At 38.4% G+C, this 17,549-nt stretch overlaps 1 protein-coding gene and 1 long non-coding RNA gene across 5 annotated transcripts in view; one reads left to right on the top strand and one right to left on the bottom strand.

Annotated features, from left to right (window-relative positions):
- The window catches only part of LOC109560224 (uncharacterized), a 162,540-nt gene that overhangs the window by 82,761 nt on the left and 62,230 nt on the right, over positions 1-17,549 (top strand). Inside the window, exons 5-7 of one of the 4 annotated variants that reach the window (XR_011567006.1) lie at positions 14,575-14,620; positions 16,084-16,144; positions 16,680-16,768. The exons of 1 other annotated variant lie outside the window; for it this stretch is intronic. This is a non-coding gene — a long non-coding RNA (uncharacterized lncRNA). The remainder of the gene's footprint in view (positions 1-14,574; positions 14,621-16,083; positions 16,145-16,679; positions 16,769-17,549) is intronic. 2 more of the 4 variants (XR_011567005.1, XR_011567007.1) reach the window with 2 other exon arrangements.
- LOC109560223 (fatty acid-binding protein, intestinal) lies at positions 10,823-14,111 on the bottom strand. Its single transcript, XM_070790801.1, has 4 exons — positions 13,969-14,111; positions 12,631-12,803; positions 11,526-11,633; positions 10,823-11,157 (listed from the first exon to the last, which is right to left on the bottom strand). Exons 1-4 carry the CDS (start codon positions 14,033-14,035, stop codon positions 11,107-11,109), a joined length of 399 nt encoding a protein of 132 aa, XP_070646902.1. The 5' UTR covers positions 14,036-14,111; the 3' UTR covers positions 10,823-11,106.

Below are 17,549 nucleotides of genomic sequence, written 5' to 3'. Positions count from 1 at the left end.
CTCATTATGCTAACCTATAGAGTAATCAACCTGTTTTTGTTTTATTGAAAGATACTGAAGGGATGGTTATGAAGGTGCAGATTGAAAGGTTAGTCAATACATGACATGTCTTCTCTCGTAAAAGTTATATAATAAGCTTCCAAGAGTAAATGTGACAGTATTCACATAGGTGTGAACTAGAATAACAGCGTTAAGCACATAGAGGTCAAGATGATAACTGCTATATATAAAAGATTAACCTGAATTATAAGTGTGAGAAATGTCAACATGTCAACAGCAGTTAACTCTGGGAGATGGAATGACAGATCATTTTACTCATTGTGGCTTTTCCACAAAGTTGGGAAGAACACATTTTGAAATAATTTAGGAAACAAACAAGAAATAGTCTAGGTCAGAATGATTACTTAGCTATTTCTAACATCTGATCACAGACACTCGGCACATAAGTGTCAGAAGATTCTAATGATTTATAACAGTGTTTTGCAAACTGTGTTTCATGGAGCTCCATGTCTACTCAGGGAAGACGGAGAAACCAACATGAAATGGAGGTGATAGATGTAAGGAATGAGGCTTCAGGCCTCTACTAGGGAAACTCGTCTTTTATGTTCATATCTATAAACATGCTCTGTTAGAAAACAGATTTATTTTCTCCCTGTCTAGTGAGAGATCTGTCAAAAAATCACCTTGGGAAAGCCATGTTGAGTAGAGTAGGCAGCTCCATGCCCCCGTCCCTTCACAGAAACAATGAAAAATAAGCAGAAACTATTTGAAGCAAGTTTGTCGGAACTCTGAGAAATAGTCAAAGATTTCCAGAAACTAAGCAAATTGAGTCAAAACGTGTGAGAAGATTTGAACATAATTGAAGAAATAGATCTAACATAACTGTTGAAAATTTCAGTACTCTTCTTTCAGTAATGAGCAAAAAATCTGATCTAGACAGAAGATCAGTAAGAAAACAGAGGACTTGGAGATAAAATCAAATACTGTATGATATCACTTATATGTGGAAACTGAAAGAAAAAAAAACAACACAAAGAATATAACAAAGAAACAGGCTGTCAGATGTAGAGAACAAACTAGTGGTCACCAACAGGCAGAGGAAAGTGGGGAGGGGCAAGTTAGGGGTAGGAGCATAGGAGGTACAAACTGCTATGTATAAAATAAGCTACAAGGATACATTGCAAACACAGGGAATGTAGACAGTATTTTATAAGTGGAGTATAACCTTTAAAAAGTGTGAGTCACTATGTTGTACATCTGAAGCTTATATAGTACATCACCTATGCCACAATTAAAAAAAAAAGAAAATAGAGGACTTGAAGGACACTATAAACCAATGAGACATAATAGAGATGTATACAATACTCCACACAAAAGCTGCAGATTATGCTACATCAGTTGTTAACCCAGGCAGATTAAGATACAGGGTATTGACTTTAGAAACTGGGAAGAATAAAGTTCACTAAGTGTTCAGCATTGCTACCTCATAATATAATCCTCCATGAATTCTTGCTCAGAATGAATGAAGAAGCTGTTGCTCGTTTCATAACACTCATTCAGTTGTATTACTCTGCATTTCCTAAACTGGCAGCATCAAGCCCTGATAGAATGTGCTGGTTCTGTGCACACCCCAGAAACTCTAAATGTAACTCCAGGGGCATTTTAGGCTGTAATGAGTCCAAGGATCCAAACCCAGGGCTCTTATTTTGCCTGTTATCTTGTAAAGCTTAACTGAAACAACTCATGTCCTCACTTCAGTTGGGTCATTGTTCAAACATCACCTACTCAGGTTACTTTCCTGATCAGCCTATTTAAAATTGTACTCATATCCCAGCACCTTTTTAAAGTCATACTACTCCTCATCCCTCTTTCTGGCCTTGTTTCCTCCTTAGCATTTACACTGTCTAATGTACTTTATATTCTACCTTTTTCTCTTATATGTTATCTGTATCCTCCTCCATGGGAACAGGGATTTTTTGTCTGTTTTGTTCACTGTTTTAACACCTAGATCAACACCTGCATCTAATAAGCATTCAATACATATTTGTTGAATAGTATTTTAAAAGAGAATTTACCAAGAAAACCATATTGAGTAAAATTGAGTCTAGACTCTAGAACGTATTGACTCTCGAACCAGAGTGCTTGGGTTCAAATTCTGGGTCAGCCACGTACTAGTTGTTGACCTTTGGCTAACTTATATAATTTTTCTTTGCCTCATCTACCTAATGTGTAAAATGAAAATAGTTTACTAGTTCTTATAGTGTAGAGGAGTTGTTGTGAGGATTAATATGAGTCGATTAAAAAAATTTTTTTTCTGTTTTGTATTGGGGGATTTCTGCTTTATTGACTATGCCAAAGCCTTTGACTGTGTGGATCACAATAAACTGTGGAAAATTCTGAAAGAGATGGGAATACCAGACCACCTGACCTGCCTCTTGAGAAATCTGTATGCAGGTCAGGAAGCAACAGTTAGAACTGGACATGGAACAACAGACTGGTTCCAAATAGGAAAAGGAGTACGTCAAGGCTGTATATTGTCACCCTGCTTATTTAACTTCTATGCAGAGTACATCATGAGAAATGCTGGACTGGAAGAAACACAAGCTGGAATCAAGATTGCCGGGAGAAATATCAATAACCTCAGATATGCATATGACACCACCCTTATGGCAGAAACTGAAGAGGAGCTAAAAAGCCTCTTGATGAAAGTGAAAGTGGAGAGTGAAAAAGTTGGCTTAAAGCTCAACATTCAGAAGACGAAGATCATGGCATCTGGTCCCATCACTTCATGGGAAATAGATGGGGAAACAGTGGAAACAGTGTCAGACTTTATTTTTCTGGGCTCCAAAATCACGGCAGATGGTGACTGCAGCCATGAAATTAAAAGACGCTTACTCCTTGGAAGCAAAGTTACGACCAACCTAGATAGCATATTGAAAAGCAGAGACATTACTTTGCCAACACAGGTCCGTCTAGTCAAGGCTATGGTTTTTCCAGTGGTCATGTATGGATGTGAGAGTTGGACTGTGAAGAAGGCTGAGCGCCGAAGAATTGATGCTTTTGAACTGTGGTGTTGGAGAAGACTCTTGAGAGTCCCTTGGACTGCAAGGAGATCCAACCAGTCCATTCTGAAGGAGATCAGCCCTGGGATTTCTTTGGAAGGAATGGTGCTAAAGCTGAAACTCCAGTACTTTGGCCACCTCATGCGAAGAGTTGGCTCATTGGAAAAGACTGTGATGCTGGGAGGGATTGGGGGCAGGAGGAGAAGGGGACGACAGAGGATGAGATGGCTGAATGGCATCACTGGCTCGATGGACTTGAGTCTGAATGAACTCTGGGAGTTGGTAATGGACAGGGAGGCCTGGCGTGCTGCGATTCATAGAGTCACAAAGAGTCGGACACGACTGAGCAACTGAACTGAACTGAACTGATACAGCCGATTAACAAACAACACTGTGATTGTTTCAGGTGAACAGTGAAGGGACTCAGCCATACATACACATGCATGTATGGACACACGCACATGGACATGTGTCCATTCTCCCCCAAACTCCTCTCCTGTCCAGGCTGCTGCATAACACTGAGCAGAGTTCCCTGTGCTGTACAGTAGGACCTTATTGGTTATCCATTTTAAGCATAGCAGTGTGTACATGTCAGTCCCAGCCAAACTCCCTAACTATCCCTGCATCCTGCCCCTCTTCCCTATCCCCTGGCAGCCATGAGCTCGCTCTCTAAGTCTGTGAATCTTTCTCTTTTGTAAGTAAGTTCATTTGTATCATTTCTCTTTAGATTCCACATATAAAGGATGTCACAGGATATCTCTCCTTCTCTGTCTGACTTTACTCAGCAGGACACAGTATGCGTTGACTTCTGTGAACCGTCTTGAACAATGTCCAGCACGTTGTAAACACTGTTGCCTTGTAGTGGTAGTAAGAGTTGCATTGAAGGACATTGGAATGAGTGCTGTGTTTTATTGATAAAGCATTCACTTACTTAAATTTACAATTTTCTCTTTGAATTTAGAGCCAATTTGTATTTTGAAAATTTTGTAGACCTTGGGGAAGTAGCCTTTACATGTACAGTTAGAGGTGATAATAAGGATGAAAAGTGTCAAATGTAAATCAGGCCTCGTTAGAGTGCAGGAAAGTGTGTATAATCAGAGAACTTAGCAAAAATAGACCAATGGAAAATATAATTCAAGGCATCATATGTTTCTGTGAGAACCTACACTACTTCTTTGTAATGCTTATTATCACTATTGTTTTTACTTGTTTAATGTCAGTCTTCAACCTGTAGATGGTACATGCCTGAGCTGAATTCACATCTCCTTGGGAACCAAATAGATCTGTCTTGTTTATATTCGAAACTTATATGTGTCACATGGTAGCTGCTTACTTCATATTTAAGAAATATGTTCTCTTGGCCAGCCATGATCCGAGGAGGCTATAGTAAACAAGTTATAGTTTTATTCACCATAAGCAAGAATTCATTATTTCCATCTCTAAGAACCTATTACTTCACCTTCTTTTCTTCCGTCTAGATTCTGTTTACTAGAACTCACTGTGATTCCTTTTGCCTCATGTCCTCTGTTTTCTGTCTCTCCTCTATGCCTTTCTACTTTGGCCCATTGTTTGGGAAGAGGAAATTTTCCTCTACCCATTTTGGTTCTGGCTGGACTGAGAACTAAATTGACATGGGATAGGTTAGTAAGAGAAAGTCAAACAGAAATTAAATAACTTGCATACATAGAAGAGGTCTTCCCTGGTGGCTCATCTGGTAAAGAATCTGCCTGCGATGCAGGAGGCCCAGGTTCGACCCTGGGTCAGAAAGATCCCCTGGAGAAGGGAATGGCTACCCAGTCCAGTATTCTTGTCTGGAGAATTCCACGGACTGAGGAGCTTAGTGGGCTACAGTCCATGGGGTCACGAAGAGTCAGACACGACTGAGTGACTGACACTTTCACTTTTTCATACCTAGGAAAATGGAGTAACTTGCCAAAATGGCCAAAACCTTCACCTTAAATACCACCTTCAGCGAGAGATGAAAGAGGATGTTTGAACTTAAAAGGAAAGTGAGGCAGTTCTCATGAAGATGAAAAAGCAGATGTTTGATAAACAAATGTTTGCTGGCCACGCAGAGACAATGAGACATTGAGTGGCCTCTGATCTCTAGGCCCCACGGAATTTCCCCCATCACACCTAGCCCATATTCTTTGCAGATATTCCTGGTGATACCTCTATTTTGGGAATAAGCCCTTTATTTAAATATTTTAGGCAGCCAAGAGGAAAGTAGAAAGACTTTCTAAGTCTCTTGTTTCTTAGAGATTATCAACCTAAATTAATCATTATGCCAAAGAGATATATTTTGGGGGTGGCAAACTTCATTCCCCTCTACCATCCATTGTTACTAGCTGGTGCCTTTCTTGTGTATTTAAGTCAGATTCCCAAGAATGAGACCCTAATTGGTTTAACTAGTTAGAATTACTGGTCTTAGACAAAGTTCTCATAGACTGTTCTCAAGTATATAGATTGACTGCTCTTGGAGCAAGTGGCCTAACCTGTTATGATCTAGGTAGGGTCGATCTAGTTCAGATTAAGCTTATCTGTGTACAGGAACAGCTAAGGCTGTTTGCTTCAGTAGAGATTCTGTGTGTAAGGACTCAGAATAGTGCATGGGAAAGGCTGGCTTGCTAAGGCTGAGACTGTTCAGCATGTTCCATTTATTTACTCCTTTGCAGTTATTAATGTCTACTGTGTGTTAAAGGGATATAGTGGGGGTAGGGATATAGATATAAGACTCTATCTTCACCCTAATGGAGCTCACAGACTAGAGGAGACAGACAAGCAAACTGAATACAGAAAAATGGTGTGATATTAGTGAGCATGTCATGCTATGGGAACACAGGATGAATACTTAGTGGTGACTGGAAGTGTGAAATAAGCCCCATCCTCACTGAGGTTTTTCTGCCCTAAGGATGTGTTAAAAAGAAGTTCAGTGTCACATTTATAGCCTTTGATATCCTTGTTATCTTGAGGTCTTGTTTAAAAAAATTATCCAAAACAAAGCAAGAAATGGCATTAAGTAAAGATTCCTCTCCCTAAAGGACTCTCTTGTTTTTGAGTGGAGAGAGAGTATTGTTGTCTGGTGCTCAGATATTTTCTCCAGTCAGTGCAGTGAGTATATCTGAATTGTTTGAAAAGAAGCAGTTACGCCACCTGTAATCTGAGGGATGTGGTCTTAACACTGGGCGGAGATCCTGGGAGAACTTCCTCACCCTTCTTTAGATGTTTGCAGTCTTCTCCCCGCACAGGGGTCCTAAGCAGTAATCACTGGATGAGTATGTGAGCTCCCTCTTTTCTTCCTGGAAATCTAGCCAGGAGGACCTAGGTAACCCTTTCATCTGGTGGAGTTCTCAGTGGGGATGCTTATGGATGAGAGAAGCCCCCTGGGACACTGACTGTTGATGTGCTCCAGGCTCCTCACTTTCTTCATCTTCTATCGCTGCGTTGCTTACTCTTCTTTTCCAGTTAATTGTTCAGTAATGCCTGTTCCAGCCAGTAGCCTGAACGTGGGTCATTGGGCCTGAATATCACCCTGCATATTAGCACAGACTGAATGAAAGCATAACCCTACCCCTAAATGACCATCCAGTTTTGAAGATGATGATATTCTGGGTATTCTGATTCAGACCCAGGATTAACCTGAGCATTTGAATCAGTTTCATGACATTGTTAATGACCAGTGGTGTTCATCATGGAATATTTGTTACTAGTATTTTTTTTAATTTTTTAAAATCATTTCTTGCTGAACAGATGAAAGCAGCCTTAGGGAATTGTTCAGGAAAACAGAAAAGGGGTCTTCATATTAATTCTGAATATTTTGGAAGTTGAAACTGAAGAAAGCATTTAATAATTATTACAAACTACACAGTATAGTATGTCAGATTTTTCTGGAACACCCTGTAGGTGCTGAAATGTGAACCTCACATTGGAAATCTTTGAAAGAATTCATGTCATTGGCCACTAGATGGCAGTCTTGTGCTGTAGTTTAGAGGAAGCAAGGAGCAGAAGGTAAAGAAACATTTCAGAGTACAGTTTAGCCTTAAACAACACAGGTTTGAACTACGTGGATTTACTTACACATGGATTTTTTTTTCAATAAATACGTACTATATATGATCGGTTGGTTGAGTTCGTGGGCAGTACATATGCAGGGCCGACTGTAAAGTAATAACTTGGATCTTCACCTAGGAGGTGACCCCTACTGTTGTTGACGGGTCAGCTGTACTTGGAAAAGTTCATCCATCATCACCCTTCCCTCTTGATCCCATCAAAACCCCCTCCCACTTCTGTTCTGCCCCCAGACAACTATCTCACCCACCAGGGGTGTCTTGCTGCCAGTCTCTAATTAATGATAGAAAAATATCTTACTTATTCATACCCATCTCCTAGGAACAGGACTGACCACGTAATTTGCAGGTCTCACTATAAAATGAAAATGCAGATCTCGTTGTTCAAACTTTATTGAGAATTTTGAGACTCTCACAGCAGAGCATTCACTGAAGCCCATTCCTGGGCCTGCACAGGTCACACAGCCATGAAGCCAGCCAGGCTTAAGAATTTGGAAGATGTCTTCCTCTCACCACCCCACCCTCTGTCCTTGCAACACGTCCCTGTGCTGCACACCAGGGGGGCTATTTAGGGTAGAGTCCCTGACTGTTTTTCGGAGACAGGATCTCAGGACTGTATCTTAGCAATAGAGGTCTAGTTAGCTCATTTTAAAGATGATTGAACTAAATTCCAAAGTGATGAAATGACTGGCCTCAAGTCCCCATCTAGTTGTCACAGCTTGAACCAGAACTAAGAGTTCTCATCTACCAGCTAGGGTCCATCTACCACACAGGCCTCGTGATGGCTATGTTAAGAAGAGAATTCTCTTGTTTTCTCCAGCCAGACTTTGCTCTGTTTTCTCTGCAAGAGAAGGGCACAGGGGCGTATTATTTGGTAACATTTATTGTGTATGAGCTATGTGCTGAGCACTCTGCTAGATGTTTTGTATATAATACCTCAGTTGATAGCACATCAGAAAATCATTGCTACTTTTCCCTGTTTTTCAAGTAAGAAAAATTAAGGCTCAGAACTTGAATTTTAGTCAGTAATGGGAAAGATAAGAGTTTGGGTAAGTCTATGTGATTCTAAAACCCGTTCCCTTTTTGCCACATTATTCCTGAGTTCTAGGAAGGCTGAGTCAGCCTCTATTTCCTGAACATTGGTCACATTTTTTATAATCTCTAGATGACCTTGGAGACTCTTACAAGGTAATCTGTGTTACTCAGATTTACAGGTCTGCTCCTGCCTTAAGGCCTTTGTTCTAGGGTATTTCCTCCACTTGAAACATTCTTCCCCCAGATAGTCCAAGAAAAGGAACACATGTCAGATAGGTAATAAGGGGATCTGATCACCTAGGGTCTTATAGGCCATTTTAGGACATTGGCTTTTTCTGTAAAAGAAATGGCAGACATTGCAGTATTTTTGTAGAGGAATGACCACATCTGATTTTAATTTATAAAGGATTATTCTGACTGCTGTGTTGAAAAAGGCTTTTTAGTGATTATTATAGTAATCAGGAGAAAGATTAGTGGTGACCAAGATGATAGCAATGGAAGTGATGGGAAGTGGTTGGCTTCTGGATTTATATATGTATGTGTTAAAGTTTTTAATGTTTTGTTATGGAGAATGTCAAATACATACAGAAGTAGGGAGATAAGTTTAATGTTCCTACTAGGTACCCAGTGGACCTGTCAGGTGTCAGCATGTCAGATAGGTAGATAATAAGGGGATCATTTTAAACAGCTGCAACAGTTGTCAACTTGAGACCAACCTCATTTCTTCTATACTTCTCTCCACTACCTCCCCTATCCTAGATTGGGGAGGAAGCAGTTTGAAGGGAACCCCAAATGCCATATTCCATGTGTAAATTTTCAGCTTTTACCACCCAGCTGCTCCTGTGACAACTGCTCCGGGTATTCTGCAGTTTACCCTGCGGGTCTTGCTTGCTCACAGCTTCTCGTACTCGTGGTTTTTACTTACTGTCTGCCCTCTTTGTCCTCTTGAAACCTTTTTCCTTCTACCAATTACTGTGTATCTCTGAAATTCATTCTAGGTTCTGTTTGCTGTGGTTCGTTCTGCACAGAGTTCATAAACTGGCCAGACTGTGTTAGAGAGGCTGCTGTTGGGTCAGACGCCCTCTCTTGGTCCTTTCAGTTGGCACGATGTCAAGGTCAGTTTCCCAGAGAGAGGTTATAACAATGGCAGTCACTTAGCAAGCAATACGCTGCTCTCTAGTACTAATAAATAGTGGAGATTTAGTGCTAAGAAAGGATGTAAATTATTAAAAGAAAAGTGAGCCTGCAGTAAGGCTAGAAATAGATAAGTGCCTAACCACTTAATTGCCATTATTTTACAGTCTGACCTGACTCCTTTGGAGTGCTGTTCTTGGGTGCCACGAAGGAATTAAGGGTTTTTTGCTTTTTTTTTTTTTAAGATATATTTCTTTGTAATAGGCTGAGTAATAGCATAGATGATAATGTACTAAGAGTCAAGACCTACATTTAATTCCTGTGTTCCTTATGGACTCTGCAACATTAGACAAGCAAATAAACTTCTCCATACTATAGATTTTCCACTGTCAGATGAAATTAACACCTGCCCTTTTCCTACTTCACATATGTAGACAAGATCCGAGAGGTAGAAGCACTCTGAACCTTTATTTCTAGAAAGTGCGTGAAAAATCTACGTAGTTACTGTTTTCAGTGTGAAGATTTTAATACAGTTATAAAATGAACAGTGGATTCAAGTTCTTGTTTTTGTAAAAGATTATATTCTTCAATCTGTTCATCTTCAACATGTACACATTTTTCTTTCTACATTGTAATGTATCTGCCATATCTATATACAACTTAGAACAGTACCTGGAACTTTGTAAGAACTATATAAATGTTAGCTATTACCGTCATCAATGTGAAAAATAGTCAAAACAAAAGTCCACAGAGCCAAATGCTTAAAAAATTTACCACCTCTGCGCCCTGTATACACACCGACCTAAAATGCAATTGGTTGAAATACATAAAGTAGTATATTATGTGAGTATATGAGTGAAGGAAAACTTTGGGGGCCCTGAAAACCTGTAAGTGTATGTGTTTATGAATGAAAGGGGAGGGGTGACACTTGAAGACGACACTTTTGGTGCCTGATAGCCCACTTGTTCTCAAAGACTGGTTAGTGTACCTGCTGCATCAGAATCACTTGGGAGTTCTCTAAAATCCCTGGTTCTGTTTTCAGAGATTCTGATCTAACAGGATAATGGTAGGGATTAAGCATGCAAACAGTTCTTAAGTTTCTCAGATGATCCTGCTGCTTACCCAGGTCTGGGAATCACTGGCAATGTAGAAAAATAAAATGCACTTTGCCTTAGCACATCATTTGTTTCCTGTCGTTTTGTTCAGAGTGCTATGTGTGTATGAAGAAATACACAAATCCACAGCCAGAGAAGATAGAGGATCTCTATTAAAATCAGAATAGTGATTATCTCTGGCTTATGGGTTTATGGAAATATTTATTTTGCATTTGTTTTTCTTAGTTCTAAACTTTCTGGTTAAATATGTATTATTTTTATAATAAATGTTGCTAAGGGAAATATTTACAACCAGTACAAGATTATAAAGACCCCCATGCAATATATGTCTTTAATTTACCAAATGTGGGGAAAAACCCAAAACAGTCTATTAATGAATATGTCTTTTTTTTTTTTTAAGAGAGACTACTTTTAAAGCAATGTGGAAACAATATTTATTCATATGTTTTTTAAAATGTCACATTCTTTTAGAACACCAGTAAACACATCTTAGAAAATGTAAGACAAGTTAAATCCTAATTAGCTTTTACATGTTTTTCTTTGGTGAGACTGGAAATATAAGCCATTGACCAATGCTTATGAAAGATCTAATCAATCAGCAACTTTATACCAGATGAGGAAAGGAAAGCATTTCTGGTTCAATATAGATTTTCCATCTAATCTGTGTTCTGGGCAATGCTCCAGGAACAGTGCTCATTCCTTTTTGAAAATCCTCTTGGCTTCCACACCTTCATAAGTGTAAGTCTGAAAGGTGTTCATAAACATAGAAGAATTTGACGTTAAAATTAGAGGCTCAATTAAGAAAAATACTAGTAGTATTTAGCTTCAAAATGTATTTTTTTCTTGTACTTGATAGTCACATTTTATACAGATAGAGGAGACATTCATTTAAAAATAAGTTTTGGTTTGTAGTCACTTTTTCAGTTAAAATAGGCTCAATGTGTTGACGTATGTAAGTTCTCTTCAAATAGGCATCAGAAAATACCTATATTTTAAAACTCAGTAAGATTTATGAGAAAAGTAATAGTCTGTTTATTGATGATTTAACTCAGCAACCCCCCAGATAAAAATCATTGCTATGTAATTATTTTTGTCTTTGGAAAATAACTCACCTGGACCATCTCGCCACCTATAATTTCTCGGACAGTATTTAGTGCATTTCCATTGTCCAACCGTTTAAATTTTCCGACAAGTTTATCTCCCTCCAGGGCCCACGCCCCCTGTATAAGATTTCAAAATAATAATAAAAAAACCATTTTTAAGGGTCTTACACGTGTCAGGCTCTGTTCTGAGGTCTACAGATCTACTTCTTCAAACTTCACTGTAACCCTATGAAGGAGATATGTTTATCTCCGTTGCACAGATGAAAAAACTGAAATACGGTAATTAAAGTCACAAAGCCAAGCTTGCACCTAGATTACCGGGGCTCTAGAGTACGTGCTGGTAACCATCTCGCTCTGTAGTTTCCAAATGCTGAATTGTAAGGCAGATAATCGGGACTTCTCTTTACTAAGTCTTTCACATTAAAAAGAGTGTTCTAAGTTTAATCATGGTTCATATTAGTTTAACAGAGAAGTTAACAAGCTTGTACTTGTTTTAATTTATGTAATTGTGGTAACAGATAAAACAGCCATAATAAAATATTTGACAGCTTAATTGTCATTGCAAACATGTTTAATTTAACCAGAAAAGTTCTAAGTGGAAACATTTTTTAAAAAATCACTTGAAAAATGTGACCCCATTTTATATCTTAAAATTTTAGATCTTAAATAGTAAAATGAATTCCCAGTGACCTACATTGTAACATTGGACCTTTCTATTTGGTCACACATTCATTCACTAATTTATTCACTTATTTTATCATTTCAATTACACGTCTATTATATTTAAGTTAGATAGCTCTAGAAGCTTTTATTGCTGTCAGATATGTTGAAAACACTGAAATTTTCTTTATGAATAGGTGTATGCTCAGTCATTCAAAGGATATTTTTCTAATTGTTGTTTAATCCAGGTTCTTTAATAGATAACATATGAAAATCAAAACACTTTTAAATACTCTGCTAACTTGTATGATGTTTAATATAGATAAACTCCACTGACTGCTTCAGTAAATGAAGGAGACCTACATTCATTAACCGATCCAGTGGAAGAAAACAGAGATTATTTTTGCAGTATGTAGAAAAATCAGGAATGCTTTGCTTATAAAAAATTTCTTACACTGAGTTCAGTTCCATCTGCGAGGCTATAATTAAAAGTGACACCAAGCTCAAAAATAATTTCAATGCTTCGAAAAGTGCTTGATTCTTTGACTGTGAATTTATTTCCTTCTTGTGTAATTATCAGTTTCAAATTATCATGAGCTGCAAGCTTCCTTTTCACCACATTAATACCTGCAAAGACAAAGAGATTGGAGGAAATAAAGTCAAAATGCCATGGAAAGTGCTACTTTTCCAAGTTCTGTTTAAACTAGTTAATTAACCAGTTAATATTTTGTGGGTGAAGAGGAATACCTGATCATATTGCCTTTGCACAAGAGCATTCAGATTGCTTCTGTAGAAAAAGTTCAAGCTCAATCATGTCAAACTATTTTTCTAAAACTGAAAAAAATTAAATGAAGCATAGAATTGTAGAATCTTAGAACTGAGTAATTTTTTAAAAAATTATAAATATTTTTGTTTCAATGTTAAGTAAGTCAAATTCCAGGGATATCAAATGAAGGATTAAGAAAGTACATTTATATATTTATAAGGATATACTACTTTAATTCCACATGTATGGTACACTTTCTTTTTTAATGTCCCTTTGCTTTCCATGGCTTTAAATTTTGAGTTTCATAATTCTCTTTGCTTTTTGTGGTGTTCCTATCATAGAAATGAGAAAATTAGCAAATATTACGGTCAAATTCATTATTATAAGAATCTGCAAATTCCATAAATGTGAACTTGGAATTCCTGAACTACAGGATATAATTGATGCAGATTTTTATTTTTAGGGAATGACAAATCTTTTTGCCCAAAGTGTTCAGCGTATGGGCTGCCAGAGTAGTGGTGTAGATATTAAAATCTGTTAAATTAACACTTCTGTAGAAACTACATACTGTCATGAGATCATTCCAAAAGCTCTGCAAGTCAGAGGAAGAGAATTAAGTCTCATTTGTTTTCATTGCTCTATTATATGGCCTTTGCTTTTCCATCCCCTAGAATTTAATATTTTAAAGTATGAAGGTTATCATTATGCTCTGCCATATTTTACTTTCTAAACAAACAAAAAACTATTCAATTTTCAGTCACCAGTTAACATAAATGAAACATATCTGGATGTTTTTTGTGTTTTAGAGAATAGTGCCCAAGAATCTTTTCTTCCACTGGTGAGAGTGTATTCTTTCTAATGTAAGAAGTGAGAATGTGGTTTTCCCTACTCTGAACCAGCACCCATTCTTGATCCTCACCAGCACCCAGCACAACAGGTGCCATTGCCTAAGATTTGAGGTTTAGAAGGAGTTAAAGATGTCTGTGAAAAACAAAAGAACAAGCTGTTAAAGTATTAAGCACTTACCCATTTTTTCCATGAACTTTTCATAGTTCTCATTTCTGTCTACCTTCCAAGTACCATCAAACGCCATGGTCTCTGGTTAATTCAGCCTCTGAGCAATCAGAGATTCAGGTCCGTCCTTAGGAGAGAATTTATTCTATTTCTTATCTTAGAACCAGCTTCATATTGTGATGTGGAAGTTTAAAGTTCAAGAGGCCACTTGACTTCATTAATGCCAAACCTTCTAGTTTCTATAAATTTCTTAGTTCCCCTTCTGAAATGCAACTGCAATAAACATGATAAGCATATGTATTCTATCTTAAACTATGACTTACAGGTACAATTATTTCAAGAGTTAGAATGCATACTGTATGAAGATAGTTTTTTTGTTTGTAAGTTCAAAGTGCACACTTTGTTGGATGTAGCATAATTTAGAGCATATATAAAATGGGTTTTGGAAAATGAGACTATTAATGACCTATCCCTTTTTTATAATAGCAGCTACCTTGTAAGTAATGTAAGACTTCATGATCAAATACAGCTGAAAAGTTGATGTTAATAGGATATTGAGACTGGAATTTTATTTATTTTTCTAATATGTCCTTTTGCATTGTGTTTTTGGGTTTCCAGGACTTTGGGTAAATATCGTGGCACCTGGTACAGTGCATGACACACAGTAAGGACCCATTACATTTTTGTTTTGGTCTTAAATGCAGGTAGGCCACTGAGAAAAATTTCAAGAGGTAGAAACATGGATGGATGTCATGAAAACTCCCATAAGTGAAAGAATCTTTAGACATCTGCCATGTGCAGAAAAAACAAAAGCCAGATGTCAGCTATGCCATTAACTAAAACCATTCCTGTATTTACTTTCCCCATACTCAAACCACTATATTTGGTTAAGAAAATCCTTGAAATTTGGTTAAGAAAATCTTTGATTTTCTACTGTCTATTAGAAAGTCACCAAAAGTGTGTTTATTTAGGTAGTTTTTAACACGTACTAGTGATTAACTTGGGACCAGATAGGACTTGGATTTGCCTGTTAAGATCAGCATAATGCTTTAGCTCCCTTTGGAAATACAGCTTGCCTCTCTGTGATTTCGCAGCGACTGAAATAAAAGTGCCTGACTCCGGAAGGTGGGGAGGAAGAAACTAGAATGGCTTCTTACCTTGTTCACCTAACACTGGCCTTTATCTCATGGCTACCTTGAGCTTCCCAGGAAGAGCACAATAAGATTAGATGAGGGCAAATAGCACTGGGACTCATGCAGACCTGCTAACAAATGGCCATGTTAAACTTTCATCTTCCATTTGTCAGTAGCAGTAACCTAATTTAAAATCAGCTAGGAATCCCTGTTATCTCTATAGTGTGGAATCATTGACATTTAAAAAAATGATTAGATTGGGACTTCTCTGGCAGTCCAGTGGTTAAGACTTTGCCTTCCAATGCAGGGGGTGCAAGTTTGATTCCTGGTCAGGGAGCTAAGATCCCACATGCTTCATGGCCCAAAAAAGCAAAATATTAAACAGAAGCAATATTAAAAAAAAAAAAAAGATTAGATTGAATTTTTAACATTACACATTTTCCTGCAGCTTCCAAACTCTGTTCTCTCCCATTTCTTACCGCTTACCCAGACCCCATCTAGAAAAGGTCATACAGAACCAATGGCCAGTTTCCCTTTACAGACTTCTCATACTGATGATACAGTTGGGCCAGTCAGCTGAGGGCTGACTCAGTCCTTTATTTTCTTCTTTGATAATACTAGAAGATTTAGGGTCCTGCTCCTGCAGCTTGGGAAACTGGGTGGGTTAGATGTGCTTGGTGGGGCGTGGGGGACGGGTGGTACTGATGCTATAGAGGGAGAGCTGTACTCTCTATATGAGAGTTATACTCTCTATATGGACTCCGCAGTCCACGTCAGCCACTGAGTTGTGTGGAAGTAGTAGAAATCAGCAGAAGCTCCTGTTCATCCCTGTCCCGTTCCTCCAAGTACAAATCACATTCCTTAACGTGGTTTCTGATGCCCCTTCTTATATCTTGGGTCTCCTGTCATTCCTTACTGTGTACTCTGAGATTTAATATATCGAACTTCCTGCAGTCCTCAGTCTTGTGAATGTGCCTACTTTCTGTTGCTTCAGGTCACAACTTGGTCACTGAGTGCTCCAGGAAACATGTCCTGAACCACAGAGACTGGGGCAGGTGAGGCCACATCTCTCAAGTGCAGTGACCTTCCGAGAGCCTCAACATAGCTCATGAGAGACAAAAGGAGTTGACGCCTGACCATCATTTGTATCATCGTGAAGTACAGAGAGCGATATCATGATGAGGGACAGTATGATGCTTCAAGCTCACTTACAAGGAATGGCTTTCTAGAAATCACAGAAACCCTTTTAGCCTGTTGTAAAGCTGAAGGGAAAGTTTTTCTATTTTTTACAATATATATCACTTATGGGAAATAGCATTTTCAGAATTTCTGAAGCCTGCTTTTCAGTGCCAAGTTATTTAACTTTTTCATGTCAGAGAAAGGTAATGGTCTCTCTGAGGGCCCTGTAAGAGGATTTGAGGGACAGATGTAAGGAGCAACAGAAAAGTCTTAAGGCTGCTGTCCAGTTCCTAGCAGTGAATGGGGAATGAGGGAGAATTCTGAAGTTTGCCTACAGAGTTTGCTTCATTCTGTTTTAACCATAAGCCTCTAAACTTTAGAAATACTAAGACCTTTTAAATTATGTTTTAGGATTTTGTGCATGAGATGGCTGGCTCATTTTCTTCCAAAGAAGGCTATAGAGTTATAGCAGTGTACAAGGATGTATCTACCAAATAATGGTGAGTGCACCCTGCTAATTGTCATTAACAACAAGGCTGCCATTTTTAAAATTTTAATTGGAGGCTAATCACTTTACAATATTATGGTGGTTTTGCCATACATTGACATGAATCAGCCATGGGTGTACATATGTTCCCCATCCTGAAGCCCCCTCACACCTCTCTCCCCATCCCATCTCTCTGGGTCATCCCAGTGCACCAGCCCTGAGCACCCTGTCTCATGCATCAAACCTGGACTGGCAATCTATTTCACATATGCTAATATACATTTTTAATGCTAGTCTCTTAAATCATCCTACCCTATCCCTTTCCCACAGAGTCCAAAAGACTGTTCTGTACATCTGTGTCTCTTTTGCTGTCTCACATACAGGGTCATCGTTACCATCTTTCTAAATTCCACATATATGTGTTAGTATACTGTATTGGTGTTTTTCTTTCCGACTTACTTTGTTATGTATAATAGGCTCCAGTTTCATCCACCTCATTAGAACTGATTCAAATGCATTCTTTTTAATAGCTGAGTAATATTCCATTGTGTATATGTACCACAGCTTTCTTATCCATTCATCTGCCGATGGACATGTAGGTTGCTTCCATGTCCTGGCTATTATAAACAGTGCTGCGATGAACATTGGGGTACATGTGTCTCTTTCAATTCTGATTTCCTGGGTGTGTATGCCCAGCAGTGGGATTGCTGGGTCATATGGCAGTTCTGTTTCCACTTTTTTTTAAGGAATCTCCACCTTTTTAAAGGAATTCTCCATAGTGGCTGTACTCGTTT

Source organism: Bos indicus, chromosome 6, assembly GCF_029378745.1.
Source record: "Bos indicus isolate NIAB-ARS_2022 breed Sahiwal x Tharparkar chromosome 6, NIAB-ARS_B.indTharparkar_mat_pri_1.0, whole genome shotgun sequence".
NCBI lineage: Eukaryota > Metazoa > Chordata > Mammalia > Artiodactyla > Bovidae > Bos > Bos indicus.
Note: the sequence above shows the minus strand (reverse complement) of the source record. Positions and strands in the feature narration are given on the sequence as shown.